Genomic DNA, 26,517 nt, shown 5'->3' on the forward strand with positions numbered 1-26,517 from the left:
TCGGTCCTCCTAGCTACCTGCAGAGGAATGACTCGGCGTGGGGTTGGGGAGAGAGTGGGCACCACCGTCCTCTCCCCTGGCAGAGCCCGGGCACCCACACAGGAAGAGCTGGGTCCTCACCCTCTGCCCCACCCTTTCTGGGCCTCTGTCTGGGATGTCTGTGGGCAAAGGAAAACGGGTCAGCCCCCAGTTAGGGGTGGGGCAAGGCATGAAATGCAGGAGGGTGGGGCATCTGTATGTGGAAGAGGAAGGAAATGGGACTAGCTCAGGAGCCCTCTGCTCAGACCGATGTGGAGCTTGCTGGGATAGGCAGAAGCCATCTGGGCAGAGAGCAGGAGCGGGATGAGAGGCGGGGGGGGCACAGACCAAGGGACCAGTAGGTGGGAAGGAGAGGAATTAGGGTACAAATGGGGCATTCAAGAGAGACAGATGTGGCCCAGAGGCAGGAGGGAGTGAGAAGCCTGAACAGGAAAGGGCATAGAAAGGTGGGAACAGCTGACCTGAAGCAAATGGTTCCTGTGGAGAACACAGGGCTCCCTCCTCTCCTCAGCCCCCTCCCCCACTCCCCACCTCCCTTGCACCCCAGAACCAACTGGCCATCCCAAGTCCCGGAAAACCTCTGGTAGGTGTGTCTCAGCCCCCCAGCTCCCAGGCAACCCCTCCTTCCTGGTCAGCCAGCCTGTCCCTCTGACCTCTGCCCAGTCAGCTTCACTCACCCTCTACCAGCAACCGTGTGTGGGCGCTGTCCTGGCCGGCCCTGGCAGCTGTAAGTGCCCTGGTCCTCAGGTCGCACGTCATGGATGACCAGGCTGTGGGTGGGGCCGTGGCTGCGCAGCTCATACTTGTCTCCCGGGCACAGCTCGACCCCCTCCCGCAACCAGCACACGTGGCCCCCCGAGCGGGACACAGTCACCTCCAGCACCGCCCTGCGGCCGATGAGAACCGTCTTTTCTCGAGGGGGGCGGCGGCACATCTGGAGAGGCAGTGCTGGGGGTGAGGACGAGGGCTTACGTTAACAGGGACACGCAGGGCCCCCAGGAGGAGAGACGCATCTTCCCTCCCCCTGCAGCCTCCACTCCTGGTCTCAGATCTCTGTGGTACCAGCCCGTTCCTCTCTACCCCTACCCCCAAAGTCTCCTCCTCCCCAGGAAACGCACTGCCCTCTGTGACCCTCCCCAGAAGAAGAGTCCCTCGAGGAAGGGAGGTGGGGAGGCAGCGTTCCCAGGACCAGCTGCCAGCCTGCCAGTCCCCGGGGGAGATGATGCCCACTCCCTACCGTCCCTCCCCAGTTGCTTACCCTCTACCTCCAGCTGAGCCACGGACTGGGCGGGTCCCGCCTGGAAGCGGACCTCACCGGCGTCCTCCGGGCGCAGCTCGCTCAGCACCAAAATATGTTTCTTCCCTGGGGAGGTGAGGGAGGCGCTAAGCGAGGCAGGAGCCGCAACTGGGGAACGTTCAGGGAGGAGGGTGGGCCGGTTTGGACGCGGCAAATGTGCGCTGGGCTGGGCGGAATTGGGATGCCGAAGGGAAAGAGGAGCGGTCTAGGACCGAGGGCTCAGAGCCGGGGGCCCGGCAAAGGACCGGGAGATGGCTCTTTGGGCTATGGGGCGGGGCCCATCGAGATGGAGGCGGGGCTTGTCCTAGTAGGGCGGGGTCTGTCTGAGCCAGGGGCGGGGAAGCAAGGGACCAGAGTAGGAGGAAAGTCCGCCAGACCTTCCTGTCGGATGCGGACGTGGCCTCCAGGTCTCAGCGGACGGCCTCCGAGCTCCCAGCTCCCCGTGGTCTCGACCTCCGACACGGTGCACTCGAACGTGGCGCCGTCACCTTGGCGGGCGCGAACCGACCGGAGCTCGGAGAGTACAGACACGTTGCGCTCTGGGGAGGAGCGGGAGGCGTGAGGTGGGGCGGGGCGGAGCCCGACCACGCCCACTCCCCCGCCTTTCTCTCTGGAGGCACCGGAGTCTGTTCCGGGCCAGTCGGGTCCGCAGTCCCCGCGCCCACAGCGGTGCCCAGCCCGGGAAGCGCCCCGAAACCCACCGCGCACGACCAGGCGGACGGGCCCGGCGCGAGCCGTCCCCACTGCACAGCTGTAGGTCCCGGCGTCCAAGGGGCCGCAGCGCCGCAGCTGGAGAAGGCGACGCGTGCCGAGGGCCTGGAGCCGGAGCCGAGGGCTGGGGGGTGAGCGGGCGCCCGTCCTAGGGGCGAGAGTTACAGAGGGTCAGGGTGCCCTCGGCTGGACACAGGCAGCCGCGGCCCTGGGAGGCGGCGGCGCCCTCTGTTGATGTCAAGCGGTTTTGAGGCGCGTTTGTGCTTTCCGGGCTCTCAAGCCGGGATCTGGCTGTCCCAAGCCTTCCGGGCCTCGCCAGGAGCCAGGAGCCTCGTTGGGGCGGTGTACCCCTTGGAGAAGTTAGGGCTCTACCCCTTTTGTCTGCCCCTGGGCAGCACTTCACCCCACTGAGCCTCAGGCTCCTTAGCGGTAACACTGAGATAGCAAAACCTACCTCATAGGGCTCTTGTAAGGATTAGAGGGTTAAGTGTTAAGTAAATGTAAATCTGAGCACAGTGCCAGGCACATCTCTTCAGTGAATATTAGTTGTTTCCGTTTGGGGCATTATTATTACTGTCCTTATGCCGACAAGGTACGCTGGGCTCTGACCTTCTCCCAGGTGACATCAGCCAGAGCCTGGGAAAGCTCGCACTCCAGTGTAGCTGTGTCTCCCTCGGTCACCTCTAGGTCCTGTGGCCCTCGCACAATGGTCACTGGGGCCTCTGCGAGTGGGAGAAGGAAGACACACTTGAGTACAGGGCTCAGGGGTGGACACATTTAGGAGAGATGATCAGAAGAGGCTACTAGTGAGGGGGGGAATGTGCTAGGACAAGTGGTCCAAGTGCGATGCTCGTCAGTGGAGGACACGACAGGGCCACAGGAGTCTATGGGACAGGAGTGGCCAGCTGGGGGTGTCAGTGGGGGACATGCTGGGGCTACAGGGGCCTGGGGGGGCGACCAAAGCAGAGATGCCAGTGGAGTCACCCAGAGGCAAGCATGGTCAGTGGGGACCACACTTGGCTGAAATGGACAGGTGACACTGGCCAGTGGCGGACATGATGGGTTCAGAGGGCAAGGGGTGGTGTGGTCAGTGGGGAACACGGTGGGCTGGGCAAATGGGGGGACACTCAGAGCTGCTAGTGGGGTCACCCTTAGGCAGTTAGTGGATCACTGGGACTGGAGGGGCCAGAGGGGCCCACTGAGGCAGGCAGTGGGGGTCACAGCAGGCAGGTGTGGTCAGTGGGGTCACGCTCAGGGCGGTCTGTGGGGCCATGGTCAGGCAGGCAGACAGAAGGGACCACACTGGCACAGGCTTGTTCGTGGCCGCATGGCCAGTGGTCCACAGGGACCGGAGGGCCAGTGGGGTCATGCTGGATGATCAGATGGGTCAGAGGAGCCACACTCAAGCAGTAGGGGGATCAGCAGAGTCACACTCAGGGCAGTCAGTAGGCAGGCAGCGGGCCCAGAATCCGCACCTCTCACAGTGAGTCTGGCTGCACAGCGCAGGGAATCCACAGTGAAGGAGATGCAGCCCGAGTCGGCCAGGCCCAGGCCGCTGAGTACCAGGCGGTGAGTGCGGCTCTCGGCATGCAGGTGGCATTTGGGCCCTGGCTGCAGCCGCACTCCACCCCGGGCCCACTCCCCAGTCACACCCTCCTGGGACAGCTCCAGCTGGAAGGTGGCACTGCCCCCCTCAATGATGGTCACATCCTCCAGAGGCCGTAGCACCCTTAGCTGCTTTGCTGATTGGGGCAGATGGGGAGAGAGGGAGAATGAGGGCTCCAGCTCTGGGCAGGGGTTTTGAGGGCTCACACACCCCCTTGGCCCTGCCTGTACCACCCCTAACACCCAACCTGAGCTCCTATGGAAAGAAGCCCAGAACCAGGGTACAGGGAGAAAGGAGCGCAGCAGGCCAACTTGGGGGGAGGGGCTTGTTGCTGTTAGGGGAGGGCACACATGAAGGGGATGAGCTGTGGTTAGAGGGTTGAAGAGTCTGGGTGAGGAGGGATTCTGTGACACCGGAAGGAGCACAGAAATTGAAGTCAGATATGCTGGGATTGGACCCCAGCTCTGCCACGTAGTTTGTGTGCTGTGTGACCTCTTGCAAACTGCTTGACCTCTCCGGGCCTTAGTTTTCCCAATTCTACAAGGTGAATAGCACTGAGACGTGGGTTTATTGTGATTAAATGAATGAAATAAATTAGAAGAGAATACATATCAGCAACAGCAATCATGTACCAAGCTCTGTGTGGGCATTTTTCATGTTATCTCCATTCCCAAAGACCCTTGAAGTAGGGATCGGCCCCATTCTTAAGAAGACTTGGCTCAGAAAGTGTAAGTAATTTGCATGAGGTCTCACAGTTAATAGAAAGCTCTGGCTTGTGGGGTGGGGTTGCTCTTTGCCAAATGGGCCCGTGTATCCTGGGGCGTGTGAGCAAGGGATAATCACGGCAGGTCTTTCTGGAGTATAATATTTATGTTTACAGCAAAGCCAACTTGGACATGTGAAACGGAATGCAAAATCCACACGGACTTCTAGGGTACATAGAAAACACTAGAAAAGGAAAGTTTTGCTTTGGGCAGGCTGCTTCAGATCACACTTCTGGAGGCCAGGCAGGGCTGACTTGCCTCAGTGGTGAGGGGCACTTTGGTGGGGGTCTGAGGGGCCCTGGGCCAGCCAGGAAAGGCTGCGCCAGGGGGTGGGTGATGCATTAGGAGAGGACAGGACACTCACGCCTCACGCTGAGCCTGGCCAGGGTGCGATCGTGGTGGCTCTCACAGCCGTAGGTGCCCTGGTCGGCCAGCACGATGCCGTGGATGAAGAGGCGGTAGACGTGGCCATCCTGGGCCATGGACATACGAGAGTCATGGGGTAAGGGCTCCCCACCTCGCACCCAGCGCACGGCCCCTGCTGCACCCACTCGGCCCGTCTCCACTTCCAGGCACACGTCCTGCCCCTCCTCGGCCCGCACATCTTGCAGGCGCCGCAGGAAGAGCAGCTCCATTTCTGGGGAGGAAGGGGGAGGGGGTCATGGAGCCTGACGCCCTGCTCCCTGGCCGATGATCCCGGGGCAGACGGACAGGTCTGCTAGGGCCAGGGTTGGGTGGACAGGGACAGGAGCCAAGACCACTTCATCCCCATCAGGACCAGACCTCGAACGTGGAGCCGGGCGCTCGTGGCCGTGCCCCCTGCTCGGGCAGTCACGGTCCCCGCGTCGTCGAGCTGGCAGCCTCGGACGGTCAGCGTGCGGCTCAAACCACTCTGGCCTAGCTCTACCTGGGGCCCTGGAGTGACAACAGCCCCGTTGCGTAGCCAGGTGACCTCGGCGTCTGGTGGTGAGACTTCACACCGGAACGTGGCATCATCCCCCTCGTGGACGGTGAGTGGTGTCAGCTCTGAGACCAGCTTTGCCAGTGGCGGTTCTGGGCGGGGGAGGGGGGGGTCGGGCAGTGAGGTGGGCTGTGTCTTTCCCTCTCCCTCTTTTTCATCCTCTCCTGGGGTACATCTCCCAGTTATTGTGAAGATCTTTCCTGAGGACCATGGGGGGTGTCCCAAAGGACAAGATGCCAGCTCCCTGCCCCTCCTAGCCGCCACCTCTCAATCCTGGTCTGCCTCTGACTCCCTAACAGATCATTTATCATGGACCCTATCTTATTTTTTTTAATGTTTTATTTATTTACTCATGAGAGTCAGAGAGAGAGAGAGAGAGAGAGAGAGAGAGGCAGAGGCCTAGGGAGAAGCAGGCTCCCCGCCTAGCAGGGAGCCCGATGCGGGACTCGATCCCAGGACCCCAGGATCATGACCTGAGCCGAAGGCAGACGCTTAACCATCTGAGCCACCCAGGCGCCCGGACCCTATCTTATTTAACTGTCACCGCAGCCCTATAAGACAAGCACCATCTCCCCACTTCAGAGCTGGGGCTCAGAGAGGTGGAGCAACTTGCCAGTGTCACACCCTCCTGGCAAGCAGAACCCAGATCGGAACTGGGGTGGGCTGACTCCAGAGCCCCTGCTTTTAACCACTGGGCTAGGCCTCCTTCTATAGAGACAGTTCCTGAAAGAAGGAGGCCTGAACCCTCGTCCCAGTAATAGTTGTGCATGCATTGGTTAGAGCCAGAGGTAGCAAGGAGGGGAGTGGGGGCTGAGGGGGTCCCGGGACAGTGCAGAGGTGTGGTATTTGGGGTGCCAGGGCCCACAGGGTATGAGGGCGCGCTGTTACCTTCCACGCTGACGAGGAAGATGCGGCTGTCCTGGGGTGTGTCGCACAGGTACTCCCCAGCGTCCCCGCTCCGTGTCCCCCGCACCCGTAGCACCTGCCTCGCCCCGGCCTGCTCCAGCCGCACCCGCCCCTGGCTCGCCAGTCGCTCCCCGTCCTTGTACCAGCGCACAGGGCCCCCCGGCCCGGAGAGGTGCACCACCAGCTCCAGGTCCCCGCCTGGGGTACTGCGAACCCTCGTCTGGGCGGCCTCGGGGGCCACCACCCGCACGGGGGGCTCTGTGGGGTCAGAGTGGGGTGTCACTGGGAGGGAGAGGCCGAGGGCTATTAGAGGGACAGTGGGAAGCAAGATGCCGAGAGACGTGGGTGAGGGATGGATGAGGCATGCTAGAGAAGTCGGGGGGAGACTCATACGGGTTTGGGGGTGCAGCTCTCTCAGGCCTTCTGCCCAGGCCATACTTACCAGCCACTCGGACAGTGAAGCTGAGGCTGGGGGCCCCCGGGGCTGTCGCGAATTGGCAGGTGTAGAGGCCAGCGTGGGCCAGCTCTGCAGCCCGGATGCAGAGGATGCGGCGGGGGCCCTCAGCATGGAGCTCCAGGCCCTCACCCTCCTGCACGGGGCTCCCATTGTGACTCCAGAAGACCAGGGCGCCAGCCCGGGACAGTTCACAGCTCAGCACCACCGGCTCCCCAGGGGCCACACAGAGTGGGGCAGGGGCTGCCTCTGGGGCGAGGAACTGGACTGGGGGCTCTGGACAGAAAGAGGAGCATGTCGGCTCGGGCTTACTACCCCCACCCGCACCCAGGCTGGCAGGAAACACCCACCAGCCAGGCTGACATTGAAGGTGACAGCTTCGTCACGAGTCTCGCACACATACTCCCCGGTGTCCTCGGGCTGGGCGTGGGGCAGGGTCAGGGTGCGAGCAGGCCCCTTGGCTCCCAGCTGCAGCGTGTCCGATGCCTCCACCTCCAGCCCATTCTTGTACCAGCGCACCTGGGACCCGGCAGGGGCCACCTCGCAGCGCAGCTCCACGCGCCCCGGGGCCCCGAACTGCAGGTCCAGGGAGCGGGCTGCCGGGTGCACAATCCTCTCTGGCGGGGCTGGCGGACAGACGGAGGAAGCGGTGCTCAGGCTCAGCCAGCAGACCTCTCTACCTGACTCACCCCCGGCTTCTCAGCCCTCTCTCTTCCCGGCGCAGCTCTTGGGACCGGGGTGGCTACCATCCATGTGCACCTGCTGTGTGCCAGGTGCTGCACTAAGCGTACTGAAGCTCTTGGCACAGTTACTCCTGACGCTCCCTAGGAGAGCACCAATGTTGGCTTCACTTTACAGATGAGGACTTGAGGCCTCTTTAGAGGAAAGTGACTTGTCCAAGGTCCCATGGGCAGAAAGAGGTAGACGCAGACCTCGCTGGCCCCAATACACTCCCCTCCCTAAGTCGCCCCCACTCCGTACCCCTTTTCCCTGCTTTCCCTCTGGTGTACTTATCATCACCTATCGGTTGTCTGTCCATCCTCACTAGAATTCGAGCTCCATGAAATCAAATTCTAGTGGAGAATTGGAGGTTTGCTACTCTGTCAGCATTCAGAACAGCACTGAGCGCATAGTAGTTGCTCAATAAATATTTGATGACTGAATGAAAGCTCCTAAGGGGGCAGGTGGGGGGAACCCTAAGATGCAGGAAATGAGAAGGTTGGATGTCTGTCCCTTAGCCCCCTGCCTCTCTAGCTCCCCAGGATGCCCAGAGACTGCCCACCTGTGACGGTGACAGTGAAGAAGGCTGAGTCATCTACGGCGTCACACACGAACTCGCCCCCCTGCTCGGGCTGGGCGGCAGGCAGCACCAGGCGGCGGTGTGGCCCGTCGCTCTCCAGCACCAGGGCCTCGCTCTCCTCTACCTCCAGCCCGTCTTTGTACCAGCGCACAGGGGCATCCTCCCGGGACAGCTCGCACATCAGCACCACGCACTCCAAGCTCACGGCGATCAAGGTCACCTCATCCCGGGGGTATATGATGCGCACTGGGGGCTCTGCAGAGTGGGGTGATCACAGGCTGTCACAAACTCACCGTCGGCCTCCCTGGCAGCAAGAAGTTCCTGTCGTTCACAATAATAAGAGTGATAAGGATAATCATAACAAGGAGTGAGAGGTCCAGGGCCTGCTCTCTGAAATTCCTGGGGCCAGAGGTGTGACAGAATCCCTAATGCTTCAGATCCCAGAAATGCTGCATTTATCAGAGATCACATACCTGCTCCTCCCAGCACCCTCTGGGGCACCTCCCCCCGCCCCATCAACCTCACTAACATTTCTGCGGTGTAACCTGTGGATATACTCAGTCTAAGCATGATAATTAAAGAATAGAAATCGTTCCACAGCAGTTAAGCTCAGATTTTACTAAATGACTTTGAATAGCCAGCTTGCAAAGAGACTTTTGATTTTAACTTTTTTTTTTTTTTTTTTTTTTTTAGATCAGAATCGTTAAGAGATCCTGGATCTGTAATAGCAAATGCTTACTATTTCCTAACGTTCCAGAACAGCCCTAAGCACTTTACACAGTGAACCCTCACAGCGATCCGAAGAGGTAGGGTATGGTTTTATCCCTGTTTTCCAGACGAAGAACTTGAGGCACAGAGTGATTACCCAACCTCTTTAAGGTCACAGCTGGCTACACCTGTTCTGGGGCAGGGGCGGGGAGGAACAGCCATCTGTGAAAGGGAGGCTCAGACTCTGCGAGCACTGGTAGGGATTGCAAGCCAAGGCGGGCGGAACTCAGTAATGATTTTTGCATCTGTGCACAAGACTTGCCAACACCTGTCTGAGAATTCCCCAGGGATGCTAAACACTGATTCTGGGAGTTCATTTCCAACTGCTCCAAACCGGTCGCTCCCCCACAGAAAAGGAGCTATGTCAACACTGGAAGTGACTGGTGCACTGAGTCCGAGCCTGCCCGTGCTCCCATGCACCCTGGACGTCTCTCAGAATCTTCTAGGTTCCAGGACACTTTTAGAGCTCCTTTAACATTTAGCCCCCTAGTGGCGAGGCTCAGGAACTGGTAGCTTTCCGGTCCCACTGTTTGCCGAGGCACGCATGGGCCGACGTGCTCACCAGCACACACTCAAGTCCTCTGCTTCCACCACCCACCTCCCTAATGGCTTGTTCTAAGAGTCTAGAGGATGCGGGCTGGTTCTCTGGGGCCCTCGCAAGGCTGGCAAATTGCAGAGGAGTGGCTGCCTGAGGTGGGGGGAGGTGATGGGGGCAGTCGGGTGAAGACAGGGTGCAGTGATGGGGCCGGGGGGGTCTGCACAGCTGTGGGACCTCAGCTTGGCATCAGACTTGATTCTCCCTGGCCCAAAGCCGAGGCAGTGCTTGTGTCAACTTCGCCGTGAAGAATCTGGTGTTTTGTGGGGAGGCCAAGTGTAGGCTGAAATGTGTGTAGCTGTCATTATGTCTGGCTGGAGCTTGAAGGGCCTCACTACAGGACAGAACGTGTGCAGAAAGGCCTCTTTGGCTTTGTGGCTTGTGTGTGCCAGGCTGCACTATCTGGAATGCCGGGAGTGTGTGTGTGGGGCGGGGGCGGGCTAAGTAGCTCAGCCTGGACTGAGGCATCACTCCTGGGCCAGGGCAACAAGACAGTGCCAGGTGCAGGACGGGCACTCCAGTGAAGCCAGCAGGGTTCTTCTGTGCCCGCCAGAGCTGCCTAGGCCCTGCAACGCCCCTCCCCCACCAAGCCCCCCCGCCCCCACACTGGGATTGGCATCATGGGCTGCCGCCCCTAAGTTTCCAGCACTGAATGAACCCCCATCACTTCCATAGTCGTCCTGTGCTTTTCCAGTTTTGAACAGTCTCCCCTCTCCCTTCAGTCCACACCTGACCCCGCTTAGCTAACTCAGCCCCTGCCTCAAGTATCCAGTTTGAAGGCACTTCCTGCCTGTGCACAAGGCCAGCCGCCACGCGGCCTTGAGCTCCCGCCGCACCCTATCACAACACCGGACAATCCACACTCTAAGATCCTCTAACGTGTCTGGCTTTCCTGCCAGGCTGTGCACTCCTGGAGAGAAGCGAGCATGTCTGTCTGCTTGCCACTGGGGGGGTCCAGACCCAACCCAGGGCTGGCTCCTACAGGTGGCATGGTGACTTTCTCCGAAGCCCTCCCTGACTCTCCTGTTCTCCTCTGTTGAGCCCTCTGCTCTCGTCCTTCACGGCACTTGTCACGAGGTGTCCACTGTACATTTATTTGCGCATTTATTGGTTTAACACAGGGGTCGCAAACTCCAACGCCCACAGGGGCCAGGTAGGTAAGGTCAGTGGCGGAAGCAGTCTGGGGAGAGGCAAGGAGGCACGGCAGGGAGGCAAGGACCGAGGAATGCGGGCCCCGCAATATGGGGGTAGCTGCTACTCAGCACCAGCTGTTCGTCGCCATGGGGGGAAGCGGGACCAGAGCCGCCGGGTCTTCGGCTTTTTCAAGAGGATGCATAACTCCGGATTGTTATTTGAACTGTCCTGACTTTGGTAAGACTCTGCAGGCCAAACAAAACACATCTGTGGGCTGCATGGGGCCCTACGGACTGCCCGTTTGCGACCCCTGGTTACCAGCGGCCTCCCCAGCTAGACCGGCGGCTCTGGGAGAACGGAGCCCGCGTGTGTCCGCAGCCCCGGGCCCAGCAGCCGGCACGCAGGAAGTACTCGGCCAACGAGCCGATGGAGCACAGTTCTTCCTGGCGCCAGTGCCGGGGAGGAGACGGCTCCCCCGAACAGGGGCTGAACAGGGCCCCCCCCGCCCCCCCCAGGTCTTTCGGGCAAGGAGCCTTGGTACAGGCCCCACGGCCCTACCTCCCTCCTCCCCGGCGAGCTAACTAGGGAGTCCGTGGCCAGCTCCCCCAAGGGCTCAGGACCGTCCTCCGGTGACCCGGGGCAGCTGGGGTGAGCCCACACCTGTGACAGTGACGGTGAACGAGGCCGACTCGTCGTCGATTTCACACAAGTACTCGCCGGAGTCCTCGAGCTGGACAGCGGGCAACACCAGGCGGCGGACCGTGTCCTCCTTCTGCAGGAGCAGCGCGGGACTCTCCACTACCTCCTCGCCGTCCTTGGTCCAGCGCACCTCGGCCCAGGGCCGGCACAGCTCACAGGTCAGCACCACGCGCTCCAGGCGCACGGCTGCCACGTACACCTTGCCGCTGGGGTACACGATCCATGAGGAGACGTCTGGAGGATGGGGACAGTCATGGCTGGGACCCACGGGCCCTGCTGCCCTCCCTCATCCGCGCCTGTTCCCTCCTCCTGGCGAGTGGGCCATGTGTCGAAGGAGAGAGCCTTCCCTCAGGTTAGGTCTCACAGCTGCTCGGACAGCCACGCCCAGCTGGAGACACGACCACGGTCACCAAAGCACATCAGAGGCATGGTGGCACAGTGGTGATGATGCTGGCAGCCTCTGCTGGAGAAACGTGCTACATTCTCGGGGTTGGGACAGGGACAGTATGGAGGGTGGGACCAGGGAGAGAAGGGTTGGGTGCCCAGATGGAGCCGGGGCCTCCCTCAGGCTCTTGAGAGCTTCTGAGCCCTCTAGGGCAGGGGCCCACCTGCCCTGGACCCTGCCCCGCCATACAGCTGCCATTCCTCAAGCTCCCATTTGCTGGAGAACGGAGAGAGCAGAGCTTCCCTGGGAATCATGCACCCTGGCCAGTGTTAATTTTCCAGGCATTTTCTGTGGGTGACTGAACCTCAGGGTGCAGACCAAGGAGGGACCTGGGATCAGCCAGGGAGAGGGGAGCAGGGCCTGGGGACAGTGGCCCGGGGGGGTGAGAGCGTGACAGCTGCCCGGGTGGTATCCCACGGGCCTGCCTGGCGCCCCACCTGTGATGGTGACCGTGAAGTAGGCACGCTCATCTCCGGCGACGCACTGAAATTCACCGCCATCTGGGGGCTGGGCAGCAGGCAGCACCAGGCGGTGGTGGGGCCCTTCCTTCTCCAGGACCACAAAGTCACTCTCCTCCACCTCCTGCCCGTCCTTGTACCAGTGCACGGGGGCGTCTTCTCGGTCCACCTCACAGGTTAGCATGACACACTCTGAGGTTATGGCGTGCACGAACACGTGCTCCTGGGGATCCAGGATATGCACCGGGGGGTCTGGTGGGGAGCAGAAACCAGGTCACACAGACACCCCCCCAACACACACAGAGGAGACCGCTTCCTCCCTGGGGGACCCTGGGAGGGTTGAGGCCATGCTGTGCAGGGTGTCTGGAGCAAGAACGTGGGGTACTGAGTGCGTGGCGGGTGAGGCAATGCAGATCCTGTGGCACCTGAGGGCTCCCTGAGTTGGGTCTCCAGCGGGTCAGAGGTGGCTCGGTGGGGACATGGTTGGGGGAGGCACAGATAGCCTCTGTCTTGGCTGAGGGGAGGTCACCATCATGGGCCCCATCCGGGCCATGCCTGCTGCTGGTTTTACAAGGGAGCCCCTGGAGCACTGGCCCCAGGATGGGCAGGGGGCGGGAACGACTTAGCAGTGCCACCGTGAGACAGCTGCTCTCTACAGGTAGTAAGTTCCCCATCACTGGGGGCATGTAGGCAGTAGCTGGACGACCTCCTAGCAACAGGGTTGAAACAGAATTTCCACTCAAAGTGGGAAGATGAGCTGAATCAGGGGTTCCCAAGCTGCCCTCCCAGAGTGGATCCCTAGGCTCTACCGTGGACAGCCTGGCGCTAGAGGTCTGGGGGGCCTGGGCATATGTATGTATAACAAGCTTCCAGGGTGGTTCTGAAGCAGCCAGAACATGGACTGGCTTGAGAACCACTGGACCACTGCACTTAAAGCGTCCCTTTGACCCGGGCCACCTGAGGCAGGAGGGTAAGCACAGACCTGGGTGTGAACCCAGCTATGGTGTTTGCTGGCTGTGATAATGGGTAAATCCCACAACCTCTCTGAGCCTCAGTTTCTTCCTCTGGGAACTGGAGATCTATTCCTTCTCACCCAGTTGTGAAGATTACATGAAATGGTATATATGCGAAGCATTTTGTATAACGTTTGGCTCATGGTAGGTACCCAGTGAATGTTAGCCCCCGTTTCTCCTTCCCTTTTGTTTACGTTTTGTTTCCCTACCCCCTACCCAGAGCAGGGTATGAGGAGGGCAAGTATGCTGGCGGGTGTTGGTGGAGGGAGGACTTAGAAGCAAGGACAGAATAATTTGAATACATGTCCCCTGGCCCACTAGGCTCTCCCCAGAAGGGACCCCCCAAGCAGACACTCCAAGGGACGGGGCTCACGTGGCCCCTAGAGTCAGCCTCAGCTTCAGGAGCCCAGACCACCACAGTTGCTGACCTCGGACGGTGACACTGAAGAAGGCGGAGACCCCCTCCGTTCTGCACTCAAACTCGCCGCTGTCCTGGACCTCGGCCGCCGGCAGGATCAGGCGGTGTTTGCGCCCATCCATCTTCACCACTAGCGACTCGCTCTCCTCTACCTCCTGCCCATTCTTGTACCAGCACGCTGGGAAGTCCACCCGGGAGAGCTCACAGGTCAGCACCACCTGCTCCGAGGTCGTGAAGGTCAAGGACACCTTGTCCTCGGGGCTCAGGATGTGCACCGGGCTCTCTGTGTGGGGAGAGGCGTGGGCACAGGCAGCATTCTCGTCACGCTCTGCCTGGGATCAGCACCCCTCTCTGCTGCAGGGGGTGGGGTGCCTCCATCAGGCCACACAACTGCTGTCACTGTCAATGCATTTGTTGGGATTTAAAAAAAAATCATCTGGGGCTTACACACCAACTCTCAAGCGCAACGGCTTTAGTGTACAGAATTCCTAGGGAATCTGCTGAAAATGCAGGTTCTTAGGCCCCACACACGCATGCAAGGGCCAGGGAATCTGTCTTATCAACTAGCCCTCCAGGCGACTCTGATGTCAGGGATCCCCGTTTGCATTCTGGAAACACTACTCTGGTTGCTGGTTCTTATTCTGCCCTCCCCCTAGGATGCCGGCAGCTGACCACCTCCGGACCCTGTGCTTGGGCACCAAGGAATTCCTCGATGGGCCCTACAAACTCTGGCAATGGTGAGATGGCAAGTGCCACATGTCCCTGCACTTTCAGATGCCCACCAAGAACCGTCCACAGGTGGCACAGGGTTGAGTCTGGAGCCAGACTGCCTGGCTTCATCACCCAGCACTACCGCTCATTAGCTTGGTGATTCTGGGCAAGTCACTTAACCTGTGACTCAGCTGCTCCATCTGTAAAATGGGGTAAGAGAAGAGCCTACCTTACAGGGCTGTTGAGAGAACCGTGTTAATGAATACAATGTATGTGAAATGATTAGGGTTGTGCCCAGCACATAGGAAGTTGCTTTGATAATGTTATCGATTATAGGAAGCAGTCTGGGACTAGGAACCAGGGTCTGTGTCTTGGAGATAACAAATGTGACAGAATTCCATCAACCACAAAGTGCTCCAGAGAATGTGGCTACGAAGCTGATGAAGATAGTAAGGAGTCTCCTCTACATTGCACGTAGGCTGAAATGGGCCTTCTGCGTCTTGACCCTATCTATCTGTCCACCCTGGTCCCCACCAGCACCGACCTTGGATGGTGAGGGCGGCTGAGTCCTGCACACCGGGGCAGCTGAAGCCAACCAGGGCCCCGCTGTGCTGGTGCTTGACGGCTCGCAGGAGGAGTCTGTGCTGCAGACCTTTCTGCTCGATCCGGTAGCACAGGGCCCCGGGCTCCACCTGGCCCTCTGGCTCGTGACTCTTGAGTTCTTCTCCATTAAGGAACCAGGTGCCCTGGATGATGGTGGAAAGATCCAGGGAGAAGACTGCATCTTCCCCGTCGTATACCTGGACATCCTCCAGACCGGCCACCAGGCGAGCTGTGGGCACTGTGATGGGGACGGAGTGTGGCCATCAGAACCAGACGGGCGGCAGAGCGCAAGGGTGTGCAGGCGGAAGGTACAGAGGTAGGTACGGAAGGTACAGCAAAGGCTGCGGGAGGGAGGAGAGAGGATGGGGAGGGCCCAATTGGGGTATGGCCGCCGCAGGCCAGGGCCGACAGCACTGACTCACCGAGGTGAGCGGACCCGTGGAACACAACATGGGGGCTGCGGCCATGTTCGCTGACCGTGCAGACGCGGAAGCGGTAGTCGCCCTCGGAGGGCACACAGTCTCCTGGGACCTCCACGGCTCCGGCTTTCTCGATGCTGAAGCACTGGATCCAGTCTTCGGAGCCCACCTCCTGCCGCTCCAGCCGGTAGATGAAGGGGGTCTCAGGGGCTGGTTCGGGGGGCTTCCAGGTCAGCAGGACTGTGTTCTTATGGCCCTTGAACATCTCTGCCAACACGGGGGGTCCCGGGGGGCTGTGCTTGACACCTGGGACAAAGGCAGGGTGTGCATTCCAGCCCTGCTCCAGCCTCCCTGCAGCCCTCCCACCCTGAGTCCGCCTCTGGCATCTGGTCGCCCTCCTGCCCACGGGCTCTCATGCCCTCACATTTGACTCTGAGCAGAGTGGTGGTACGGGAGTTGCCCAGGCTAAAGGTGACCTCGCCAGCATCTTCTCGGGTGACCCCTGGAAGGACCAGGGCGTGCATGTGGCCAGAGCTGCTCTGGCAGGTGGTCGGCAGGTCCTCCCCGTCGCGGCTCCAGCGCCCCTCGACCCCAGCTTCTTGTGTCTCCACCAGCAGCACCGCATTCTCTCCCTCTAGGACGTCCAGCTTCCGGGGCAGCCGCTTCAGAATGGGCCCTGAGATACGCACGGGAACCGTTCAGCCTGGGGTCTGGGCACCTGCATGCCTCAGCCCGGGGAATCCTCCCACTGGCCACCCCACCTTTGACTGTCACGTTGGCCACGGTGCGCACCCGGCCCCGCATCTCGCACAGGTAGACGCCGTCATCATCTGCCTTCAGCCTGTGGATGATGAGGCGCCGGACAGTGCCCTCCTCGATCTGCTCGTACTTGCGGCACGGCAGCAGCCTCTGGTCCTCGCGGAACCAGGCCGTGGGAATGCGAGAGTTGGGCACTTTACACTCCAGCACGGCAATCCCGTGCTCCCGGCCTTCCACGTCCTGCAGGGGCCTGGTGAAGCGGAGGCGGGGCTCTGTGCAGAGGGGAGAGACAGAAGAAGGCTCTGGAAGGGGCCCGGCCAGGGTAAGGACTCCTTATATCAACTGCCTAAACCCACAGTAGCTCCTGCCATTTTTCTCCCGGGGCCTGCAGGTATTCTGGAATCACAGAAAAACCACTGGAAGGGAAGTCAGATGGCCTAAGTTCTCATCTGACCCTGACACTCATCAACCACATCACCTTGAACAAGGCCATTTTAGTGATCCTGGGCCTCGGTTTCCTGACTTTATTATTTTTAAAAAATACTTATTAAAAAAATAATTATTTATTTATTTTAGAGAGGGGGAGAGACAGAGAATCCTGAAGCAGACTCCCCACTGAGCACAGAGCCTGATGCGGGATGTGGGGCTTGATCCCAGGACCTTGAGATCATGACCGCAGCCAAAATCTAGAGTCGGCCGCTCAAGTTTCCTGACTTTAAAGTGGGGAAAGGGATGGAAGGGCTTGGATTACATCAGTGATTTTCAAGCTGTTCCCTGGGGCCCCTGAGGGCCCTACACAAATTCTGCAAGGGTCTGAGTCGAATTTCATTTTTAAAGTACTTTAGTCGTTTTCACATGGATGGAGCTAGAGAATAGAATGCTGAGCGAAATAAGTCAGTCAGAGAAAGACAAATCCCCTATGATCTCACTCGTACGTGGAATTTAAGAAACAAAATAAACGAGCAAAGGGGGAAAAAAGAGGCGGGGCGCAAACCAAGAAACAGACTCTTAACTATTGAGAACAAACTGCTAGTTACGGGGGGGGGGGGTAGGAGATGAGGATCAAAGGGTACAATACAATTATCCTGGTGAAAATACATACATAAATACATAAATAAAATGATTTTTAAAAGTACGATGAAAAATATATATATAAAAAAGTACTTTAGTCATTTTCAAAAGTGCATTTTACGAGAAGAAAGCATGATGACGGAAATGACCGGTGAGTTATGAGGCCGCTGGAGTAGCATGTTTGTCCCACAGCTGTGGGAAGCTCTGCCTTCCCACTGGGCTTCTCTTTCCTGATAGTGTTAGTTAGTGAGGCCCCGCGGGTTGGGGCACACCGGACCTCAGCACAGGGGCCACATGCCCGACTGAGCGCCAGGCAGGGCTCTGGAGATTTGCCAACTTTTCTTCCTCTGAGGGAACATGGTGGGTAATAACCAATGAAGGTATAATCCCTCGAGTTCTGATGAACTCTGATTACGGAGAGCTTTACCTTCCAGTGGGAGTTTGGGGTGGTTTTTTAAATCCCCCCTCTGAATTTTCTGTTTATGAGCACTGTAAGCATTTATGAGATACTGTTGATGACTCAACTTTGAAATAGGAATTTCCTCTCGTTCACCTTCTTCTTTCAAACCTGGAGAGCATTTTCGAAACAGGGCATGTTTCCTCCCTCAAGCCTACCTTTGGTGTGAATCAGGAGTTTCTCAATGTGTCGCCTGCAGCCCCAGACTTGCCCACAGGGCTCACAGATGAGACCGAGTTATGAACGCAGCCTCGTCTTAAAACGTGTATATTCAATAAAATAGCACCCTGGTTCTCACTGATGGGCTTTATAAGTACACGGTATAAATCTGGACCTAGAAATTTACACCCATAAAATGTTCCTTATATCAGTCTTATATGTTGGGGCCCCACATGGGATTTCCGTTGAGGGAGAGGGGAGTAAAACAAAGCGGCTGAAATCCACGGGACTAGAAGCGCTCCCCCTTGGTTGGTCCATCAGTCACTCCTTAGGACTAGAAGCGCTCCCTCTTGGTTGGTCCATCAGTCACTTCTTAAAGCCGTTTATCAAAGAGTCATTTTCCACCCTCGGCCTCAGTATCACTTAGGGGGTTTGCTAAGCAGTTCCCGGGTACCCTGGAGACCTACTAAATCCGAATCCCTGGGGGGCGGGAGGCGGGCAGGAAAAGGTATGTGATTAGTCAGCCTTCCCTCTCCCCCACCGTCTCTGGGGCAGCGCTGGAGGCCCCTCCCCAGGGCCCCGGTAGCCCCGGGGGCGCCGCAGTACCTTTGACGTGCAGCTGCACGGCACTGAGCGTCTGGCCGGCCGAGTTGCGCGCTGCGCACACGTAGAGCCCACGGTCCTTCGCCTGGCAGTAGAGCACCTTGAGCACGAAACCGCCGTCGCGGTCGCGATACATGAGGCGGCGGCGGTCGGAGAGCAGCGGGCGGCCCTCCCAGTGCCATTCGATCTCGGGCTCGGGCTTGCCCATCACGTAGCAGCGGAACTTGGCGTGCTTGCCCTCGTTCACCCAGAAGGTCTTGGGCGCGCACTTGAGCGGCTCCACCACGGGCTTGGGGGCCTCGTCGGGGTCCTCGGGCGGGTTTTCGGGGGGCTGGTGCACCTGCAGCAGCGCGCCGGCCTGCGTGTGGCCGTGCGCGTTGCGGGCGTGGCACACGTAGACGCCCGAGTCGGGCAGCCGCGCTGCCAGGATGCGCAGCGCTAGGCTCACGCCCTGGCCGCCCTCGGCGCGGCCAGGCTCGAGCGTGAAGTGGCCGCTGTCCCACACTTCGTCCAGGGCCATCCCGTCCTTCTCCCAGTAGAGCGCGGGCGCGGGGAGGCCCCCCACCTGGCACGTCAGCACCACCTGCGCCCCCCGCAGCACCCACTGGGACCGGGGCCCCGCCAGGAACACCGGGGCGCCCTCCCCGGCCCCGGGAGGCGGCAGCGGGTGCTCGGCGGGCTGGGGCTCGGGCTCGGGGGCTGGCGGCTCCAGCACGGTGACGGCGGCCGCCGCGTAGGCCTCCCCGGCCGCGTTGCGGGCGCGGCACACGTAGACCCCCGCGTCGGTGGGCAGCGCACCGCTCAGCAGCAGGCCATGCTCGGCGCCGTCCGCCGGGAAGCTCACGCGCTCCGAGGCCGCCAGCTGCTGGCCGCCCTTCTCCCACACGACAGTGGGCGGCGGCTCCCCCAGGACCACGCACTTGAGCTCGGCCTCGGCGCCACTTACCACCCGCACGGGCCGCGGGAAGCGCAGGAAGCACGGGGGGCTCCCCTGATCCCCGGAGCCCGCCTTCATCGTGGCGGTCGCCGCCGGCCCGCAGCGGTGCGGGGGGAAGGGCGGGCGGCGGGCGCGCGGAGGCCCGGGGGCGGCGGCGGGAGCCCGCGAGGCGGGGCGCGGCTGGGGCCGGGGCGCGGGCACCCGCGGAGCTCCCCCCGCTTCCCCAGCCGCCCGCTCCGGGTTCGTCTCCTTACCCTCGGCCCGGAGCTGCGGCTCTGCGGCGGCGGCGATTCCCGGGCCCCGAGCCGAGGCGCTCAGGGGGCAGTCCTTCCTGTTTGCCTTTGCAGCGAGGGGCCCCGCAGCCTCCTCTGCCCGCGGCCTGGCTTCCTGCTCCGGAGAGCCTCTCTTCCCAGCCCCCTCCCACAGCATGGGCCTCTTTCCCCTCCTCCCTCCCACCTCCAGCCGCCAGGTCCCCAACCGCCGGCCAGGCTTGGGCCTGAGTGGCAGAGGCGCCTGCAGCTGCCAATCCCAAAAATATTCTCTGATGACACAGCTGGAGGGACAAGAGCCCAGACTGGCTCCTCTAGGCTAAGTTTAGAGCAGGCGGGACCACCTGCCCCCCACCCTAGCCCCAGTTCTAGCCCCAGCCTCAGCCCTTCCCCCCATGACTGGCCCAGCAGCTGCTTGGTTGAAAGGGGCCCCAGAAGGTCTGAGGGGCTGGCGCATTCTGTTCCCCCTACGAATAACACTTTTAGGAACTGGCAGACCCCAGCTCCCAGGTTCCTTGTCCCACCGGATGTCACCTTTGTGCTGGGTGCTGGGATGTGGCTCTGTGTGTGTGTGTGTGTGTGTGTGTGAGAGAGAGAGAGAGAGAGAGAGAGAGAGAGAGAGAGTGTCTGTGTGTGTGCAGGGGGAAGGGGTGGTATGTGTGGGTCAGGTCGCACGGGGTGAAAACCCTCACCAGCCCCCTCCCCCACATGCTTGGCAGGAGTGGGAGATAAGGCTCAGGGCCACAGACATCTGCGTCAGAGATAGGAGGTCTCAATGCCATGGGCAGGGGCCACTCTGGATTGCAGGGCGTGGGAAGGACTGGGGAGACCAGGATGAGAAGGGTAGAAGAGGACTCGCGGTGGGATGGGGAGGGCAGAGTGGGGAGGCGAGGGGCAGACACAGGGCAGGGTGCGGGTTCACCGTTGGCAGGGCTAGGTGAGCTATGCTGCCCCAGCTACCACTCCTGCTCCTCTTACTGCTGTCCCCAAAAAGTGGGCATGGCTGCCACGGGCCAGAGCTGGACCGGGCACTTGTCCTGGCCAAGGTGAGGGCCCTGTTCTTGGATGCTTTGGGGCCTCCGGCACTGGCCGGGGAAGGTGGGGATCCTGGAGTCAGGCGTCTGCCCCGAAGACATGCCCCGGGGGGCTTCCTGCGCAGGGGCTCTGAGCCCAGGGAGGAGGAGGATGTCTCCCAGGCCATCCTTTTCCCGGCTACAGGTAATGAGCATGGGGCACCGGCAGGGCGACTTTGAGAAGCAGTGCGGTACATACAGCATGGGCTCAGGAGCCAGGCAGGTCTGGGTTTGAGTCTCTGTCTCGTCACCTGAAAATGGGCAATGATGCTTACCTCTCAGGATTAAGCGAAATGGAGCGAGGCTCAGAGGAGTCACTTGGGGGACATTCATTTGGGAGACCAAGGGTCTCTAGAAAGAGATATTTGGGCTTGGGCCCCTTTATGCCAACTTTCCTTCTTCCCCCGCCTCGCTCCCTGCGCAAACCTTGTTTCTTTAGCCCCAGTTAGTTGAGACTTGAGAAGATACAGAAATGCTGGGGTAAGATTAGTTGGGAAAATTTTCAGGAAATTAGTCTACTTTCTCTTGAATCCCCTTTTCATCTCCTTATGTATGTTCCCGTGTTCCACGTAAAGCCCTCTTCCAGGTGGACATTCTTCTAGTCTGGCCTCTCTTTCCCTCGGAGAGGAGTTCCTGCCTCCCTGTGCCGCAGTGACTTCGTGTGGCTTTGGGATCAGGCAAAATCCCAGCCTGGCCACTTAGTAGTTAAATGTCACTTCCCCTTTGTAACCCTGTTTCCTTATCCGCTAAAGAGATCAATCGTGAGGGGCGCCTGGGTGGCTCAGTCGTTAAGTGTCTGCCTTAGGCTCAGGTCGTGATTCCAGGGTCCTGGGATCAAGCCCTGCATGGGGTTCCCTGCTCCATGGGAAGCCTGCTTCTCCCTCTCCCACTCCCCCTGCTTGTGTTTCTTCTCTCGCTGTCTCTCTCTCTGTCAAATAAATTAAAAAAATTAAAAAAAATAGATCAATCGTGAGATTTATAATGAGAGAATCCACACGACAGTATTGTCCCAATCTGCAGTCCTTCACCTAGTCATGAGTGTTTAGTAGAGTCTGCGGACCTGTAGTGGAGGGATGCCAACTGCCTTTCTCAGAAAGCACTGCCTTTTATCCTGGGTTATATGGTTTCCCCTCCTCCCCCTCCTTTTTCTTTCGGATAGTAACCTATTTTTTTAAGTGGAATTTTTAAAAAGATTTATTTATTTATTTGGGAGAGAGAGAGAGAGAGAGTGTGTGAGCTGGAGGGGCAGAGGGTGAGGCAGAGAATCTCAAGCAAACTCCACACTGAGTGTGGAGCCCCATGTGGGGCTCAATCCTATGACCCATGAGATCATGACTTGAGCCGAAACCAAGGGTCAGATGCTCAACTGACTGTGCCACCCAGGTGCCCCTAAAAGTAGAATTGTTTTAAAGAATGTATCATGCAATATTTCTGACAATATAAGATACATGAGGTGGGGCACCTGGCTGGTTCAGTGGCAAGAGCGTGTGACTCTTGATCTCGGGGTTGTGAGTTTAAGCCCCATGTTGGGTGTAGAGATTACTTAAAAATAAAACGTTTTCTTTTTTTAAAAAAGATTTTATTTATTTATTTGACAGAGAGAGACATAACAAGAGAGGGAACACAAGCAGGGGGAGTGGGAGAGGGAGAAGCAGGCTTCCCACGGAGCAGGGAGCCCGATATGGGGCTCGATCCCAGGACCTGAGCTGAAGGCAGGCACTTAACGACTGAGCCACCCAGGCGCCTTTTAAAAATAAAATCTTAAAAAAAAATTTTTTTTTGAAGGCATATGGGGGAATAAAACAAATGCCCGAGTATTCAAGAGGATCCACGATCCCATTTCATGCTACTGGTGAACAAAAATTTAGGTCTACCGATGCCAAGCGTTGGTGAAGGTAGAGGGTGGGCAGGGCCTGTACATACATTGCTGAATGGAATATTAATTGGTAAAACCATTTCAGAGAGAAGTTGGCCACATCTTGTATTTTTTAAGTCCATTAAGGGTGAAATAACAAATGGAGAGCCTCTGTCAGCTCTCTCAGGAGGCTGACAGCGGTCAGGGTGTGGCTGGCTGATGAACTGCCGTCGTATCCCGGCCGCTGAGGATGAGAGGTCCCAGGCTGTGCCAGTCAGGGCTGCCCTCTCCCTTCCCTTTGTCTCCTGCAGGTGCTGGCTGTGCGGTCGAGTCAGCTGCTAGAGAGCTGAGCCAGGAGGCCGAGGACGGCCTCTTCACATATGTGTTCCGGCCGTCCCAGCACACGCGCGGCCGCCAAGTGACTTCAGCCCACCTGTGGTTCCACACGGGCCTGGCCAGGCAGAGCGAAGCAGCCTCCAATAGCTCTGGGCCCCTGCTAAGCCTGCTGGCTCTGTCATCAGGGGTCCCCATGGCCGTGCCTATGTCGTTGGGCCAGGCACCCCCTCGCTGGGCGGTGCTGCACCTGGCCCCCTCTGCACTCCCTCTGCTGACCAGCCCTGTCCTGGTCCTGCAGCTGCGCTGTGCTCTCTGTTCCTGCTCAGCCCGACCTGAGGCCACACCCTTCCTGGTGGCCCACAGCCGGGCCAAGCCCCCCAGGGGAGGCGAGCGAGCCCGACGCTCACCTCCCCCGCTGCCCTGGCCTTGGTCTCCGGCCGCGCTGCGTCTGCTCCAGAGACCTCCGGAGGAACCCGCCGCCCATGCTGACTGTCACAGAGCGGCCCTCAATATCTCCTTCCAGGAGCTGGGCTGGGACCGGTGGATTGTGCACCCTCCCAGTTTCATCTTCCACTATTGTCACGGTGGCTGTGGGCTGGCTGCCACACCAGACCTGCCCCTGCCGGGGCCCGGGGCTCCTCCTACCCCTGTCCAACCCCTTTCTTTGGTGCCAGGGGCCCAGCCCTGCTGTGCTGCCCTCCCTGGGACCATGAGGCCTCTACGTGTCCGCACCACCTCAGATGGCGGTTACTCTTTCAAGTATGAGACAGTGCCCAACCTTCTCACACAACACTGTGCTTGTATCTGAGGGAGTCCTGCTGGCGGCCAAGCCTGCACCCATCAACAGCTGGAAGAAAGGGCAGAGTTCAGAAAATGGATGGTTCCCACTTCCCCCTCCTTCCATCCCTCTCTGCCTGAGGGCTCCCTTCCCCATCCCGGCCCCTGTCCCATGGGTAACATGTGACAATAAACAACACAGTGCATATGACTTGGCATGCATTCTCTGGCTTCTCTGCTATGGTGGGGGGCAGGTCTAGGCCCCAGGAGCATGGGATTGTAGGATCTCAGGTCATGCAGCCTCGCTTGACCTCAAAGTCATGGGGTTCCAGAGCTGTGATTGGATATGCCTCTGGTGGGGAAGCCACAACACTTGGGAGAAGACACAAAGTGTTCTGAGCTCTTGGTGGCCACTCTGGACTGGAACCTCATGCCGCTCCCCTGCTATTCTCTGCCCAAGCTCATGGACCCCTAGCTCAAGGTCAGGGGATTTGTAGACTGGCCAGAGATGATGGTCTTCAAGGACCCACTGGAGATAGATGTTCAGAGCAGCTTAGATCTTGGGTTTCTCAGGAACTTAGGTGGGAAATAAGGCAAAGACAGATGAGTTGGCAGGGCCTGAAAGTTGACAAGAGCAAGAGAGGGGAGAGAATGAAGACCCGAGGATTTCAACTTGCTGAGGCTCCTGGGATGCCTTTGAATCTACCACTGGTTCCTGACATGGACTCCTTGAGGCCTGGCCTTCTGGAATTCAGGTTCTCAAAGTCTTTGGTTTCCTTAATGTGCCCTGTATCTTTACACTAACTCCTTAACTCAGTCCTTAATGTCAGAAGCATGGAAAAGCAGAGCCTACTATTAGAGAAACATACTCTCGTGTCAGTGTATGCACTTTGTGCAAATGCTTAGAGTCCAGAGCCCAGTGCAAAGAGTCTTTTTCTTTTCCCATAGTGTCTCCTATCAGTCCATTCCTGCCTGCCTTGTCTGGGCCTTGCTTCCCTGGCCTTCCTCTGTGCTTTGCTCACTCTCCCCTTTCTCCCTCCCTCTGGTTGTCCACCTGCTGTGCCCCAGGGTCCTGGCTCTCAGCCAGGAGCTTCCATCCAGTCTCCCTTTAAAAGGAGGATGTTCAGATCCCTCTGACAGAAAGCTGGAGCACTTTCTGGTATTGACCGCATAACCACAGTGCGCATGCATGCTAACAGTGATTCGTCAAAGACTCCTTCCTACGAACCCCGCTTCACTGGGTGGGTAAGTGCCTGCCCCAGGAAGGGGCTGTGGAGGGGAGAGACTCCCATCCCTTCACCTTCAGGCTAACGTCTTTCCCCTCTTTGAGCTGAGCTGAAGGAGCTACTCTTCCTCAGGGCACAAGAGAGCAGCCCACCTCCTCACTCCGGAGCTGGCCCCAGTCTCTGTTGATGGTGAATCCCCAGCGAGGCTGCTCCTGCTTCCTGTTCACAGGCTCCTGTCTCTCCCAGCACCTTCATCTAGACCCAGTGCTGCAACTCGTCTGTGCTCAGGGCTCCCGGGGTCCCTACTCAGGCGGTGGACTGGTGAGAGGGCTGGTTGGGCTCGGGCAGTGGTGGGAATGGGAGATTTTCCTCAAGTCTCTCCGAGCTTCATGCTCTCACTGTCTGGCTTCCCTTGCCAGATCCTCCCTGCCTTGAGTGAGGCCTTTCCCTGGGATCTGCAATCCTCCTCCTAGGTCTGGGACCCTGTGTTGTTCAGACTTCCCCTGTCCCAGGGATGTGGATGACATCTGAGGGGTGGGGACTCTACTGAGGGGCACAGGATTCTCCACTAGGCAATGCTAGTAAAAAGTTTTCACGTATGTGAGACAGAGAGAGAAACGTGAGTACAATGTAGTGTCTTTCTTTCTTTTCTTTTTTTTTAAAGATTTTATTTATTTATTTGAGAGAGAGAGAATGAGAGATAGAGAGCACGAGAGGGAAGAGGGTCAGAGGGAGAAGCAGACTCCCTGCTGAGCAGGAAGCCCGATGTGGGACTCAATCCCAGGACTCCAGGATCATGACCTGAGCCGAAGGCAGTCGCTTAACCAACTGAGCCACCCAGGCGCCCAATGTAATGTCTTTCACAAAGCCACCAGAGGTGTTCATTTTAAAGGGATATCCTTTATTTGAAAGTTATCCTTTCTCTGTGTGTGTATGTTTGAGAAAGTGAGAGAGTAAAAGTATTTCTTTTATGATATTTTATGATACGATATTCTTTTATGATTACTTAACAAAATTAAAACTTGGCAATTTTAGGGGCCCCTGGGTGGCTCAGTCAGTTGGGCATCTGACTCTTGGTTTTGGCTCAGGTCATGACCTCCGGGACAGGCTCCACATTCAGTGGGGATTCTGCTTGAGATTCTCTTGTTCTTCCTCTCCCTCTGCCCCTCCCCATGCCCCTCCCTTCCCCTGCTCTCTCTCTCTCTCTTTAAAAACAAACACAACAAAACAAAACACTTGGCATTCTAATTTTGGACCCTAACATTTGTCTTTGTAATTCTGCTGCTGAATTCTGTGAAACCCCAAAGTCTGGGAGTCACACTGGTCTAGGCCACCCCTTCAAGAATCTCTAAAGCCTTATTGCATTCTGTTAACTTAGCAAATCAGAACGACACATCCTCCCCTCCCTAAGAGGGCCTGACAGTGGCTAAGGACATCTTTTTGTCCTCATTTCTTACCATGAGACTAAGAGCAATAGATTTCAGAGATGCTCCTTGTTCCCAGGGCTAATCATTAGAAACACTGAATGCTCTTAATTGAGTCAGTTTGAACAGAAAATGCAACTCAAACTGACTTAAACCAAACTAAATTAATTTTTTTTAAGATTTTATTTATTTATTTGTCAGTGAGAGAGGGAGAGAGAGAGAGCACAAGCAGGGGGAGCAGCAGGCAGAGGGAGAGGGAGAAGCAGGTTC

At 58.4% G+C, this 26,517-nt stretch overlaps 2 protein-coding genes across 2 annotated transcripts; one reads left to right on the forward strand and one right to left on the reverse strand.

Moving 5' to 3' along the window:
- Positions 1–566: 566 nt before the first annotated feature.
- Positions 567–20,213, reverse strand: OBSL1 (obscurin like cytoskeletal adaptor 1). The gene is given in 22 exon segments (XM_035726499.1): positions 567–756; positions 758–987; positions 1,298–1,402; positions 1,714–1,875; positions 2,038–2,176; positions 2,178–2,195; positions 2,657–2,769; positions 3,523–3,789; positions 4,782–5,054; positions 5,201–5,470; positions 6,267–6,542; positions 6,727–7,014; positions 7,089–7,364; positions 8,021–8,293; positions 11,196–11,468; positions 12,117–12,389; positions 13,579–13,851; positions 14,824–15,120; positions 15,305–15,607; positions 15,726–15,977; positions 16,063–16,332; positions 18,354–20,213. Coding segments are annotated over 22 exon segments (6,042 nt in total). The 5' UTR covers positions 19,717–20,213; the 3' UTR covers positions 567–708.
- Positions 20,214–20,369: 156 nt separating this feature from the next.
- Positions 20,370–23,808, forward strand: INHA (inhibin subunit alpha). The gene is made up of 2 exons (XM_027588217.2): positions 20,370–20,774; positions 22,796–23,808. Exons 1-2 carry the CDS (start codon positions 20,501–20,503, stop codon positions 23,626–23,628), a joined length of 1,107 nt encoding a protein of 368 aa, XP_027444018.1. The 5' UTR covers positions 20,370–20,500; the 3' UTR covers positions 23,629–23,808.
- The last annotated feature ends 2,709 nt before the right edge of the window (positions 23,809–26,517 follow it).

Source organism: Zalophus californianus, chromosome 3 (genome assembly GCF_009762305.2).
Source record: "Zalophus californianus isolate mZalCal1 chromosome 3, mZalCal1.pri.v2, whole genome shotgun sequence".
NCBI lineage: Eukaryota > Metazoa > Chordata > Mammalia > Carnivora > Otariidae > Zalophus > Zalophus californianus.

Bases quoted from the DNA above. Each gene is read 5' to 3' on its own strand.
- INHA (XM_027588217.2), top strand. From the start codon at position 20,501: ATGCTGCCCCAGCTACCACTCCTGCTCCTCTTACTGCTGTCCCCAAAA. The intron at 20,775-22,795 runs GTAATGAGCATG...TGTCTCCTGCAG, and splicing joins CATCCTTTTCCCGGCTACAG to GTGCTGGCTGTGCGGTCGAG.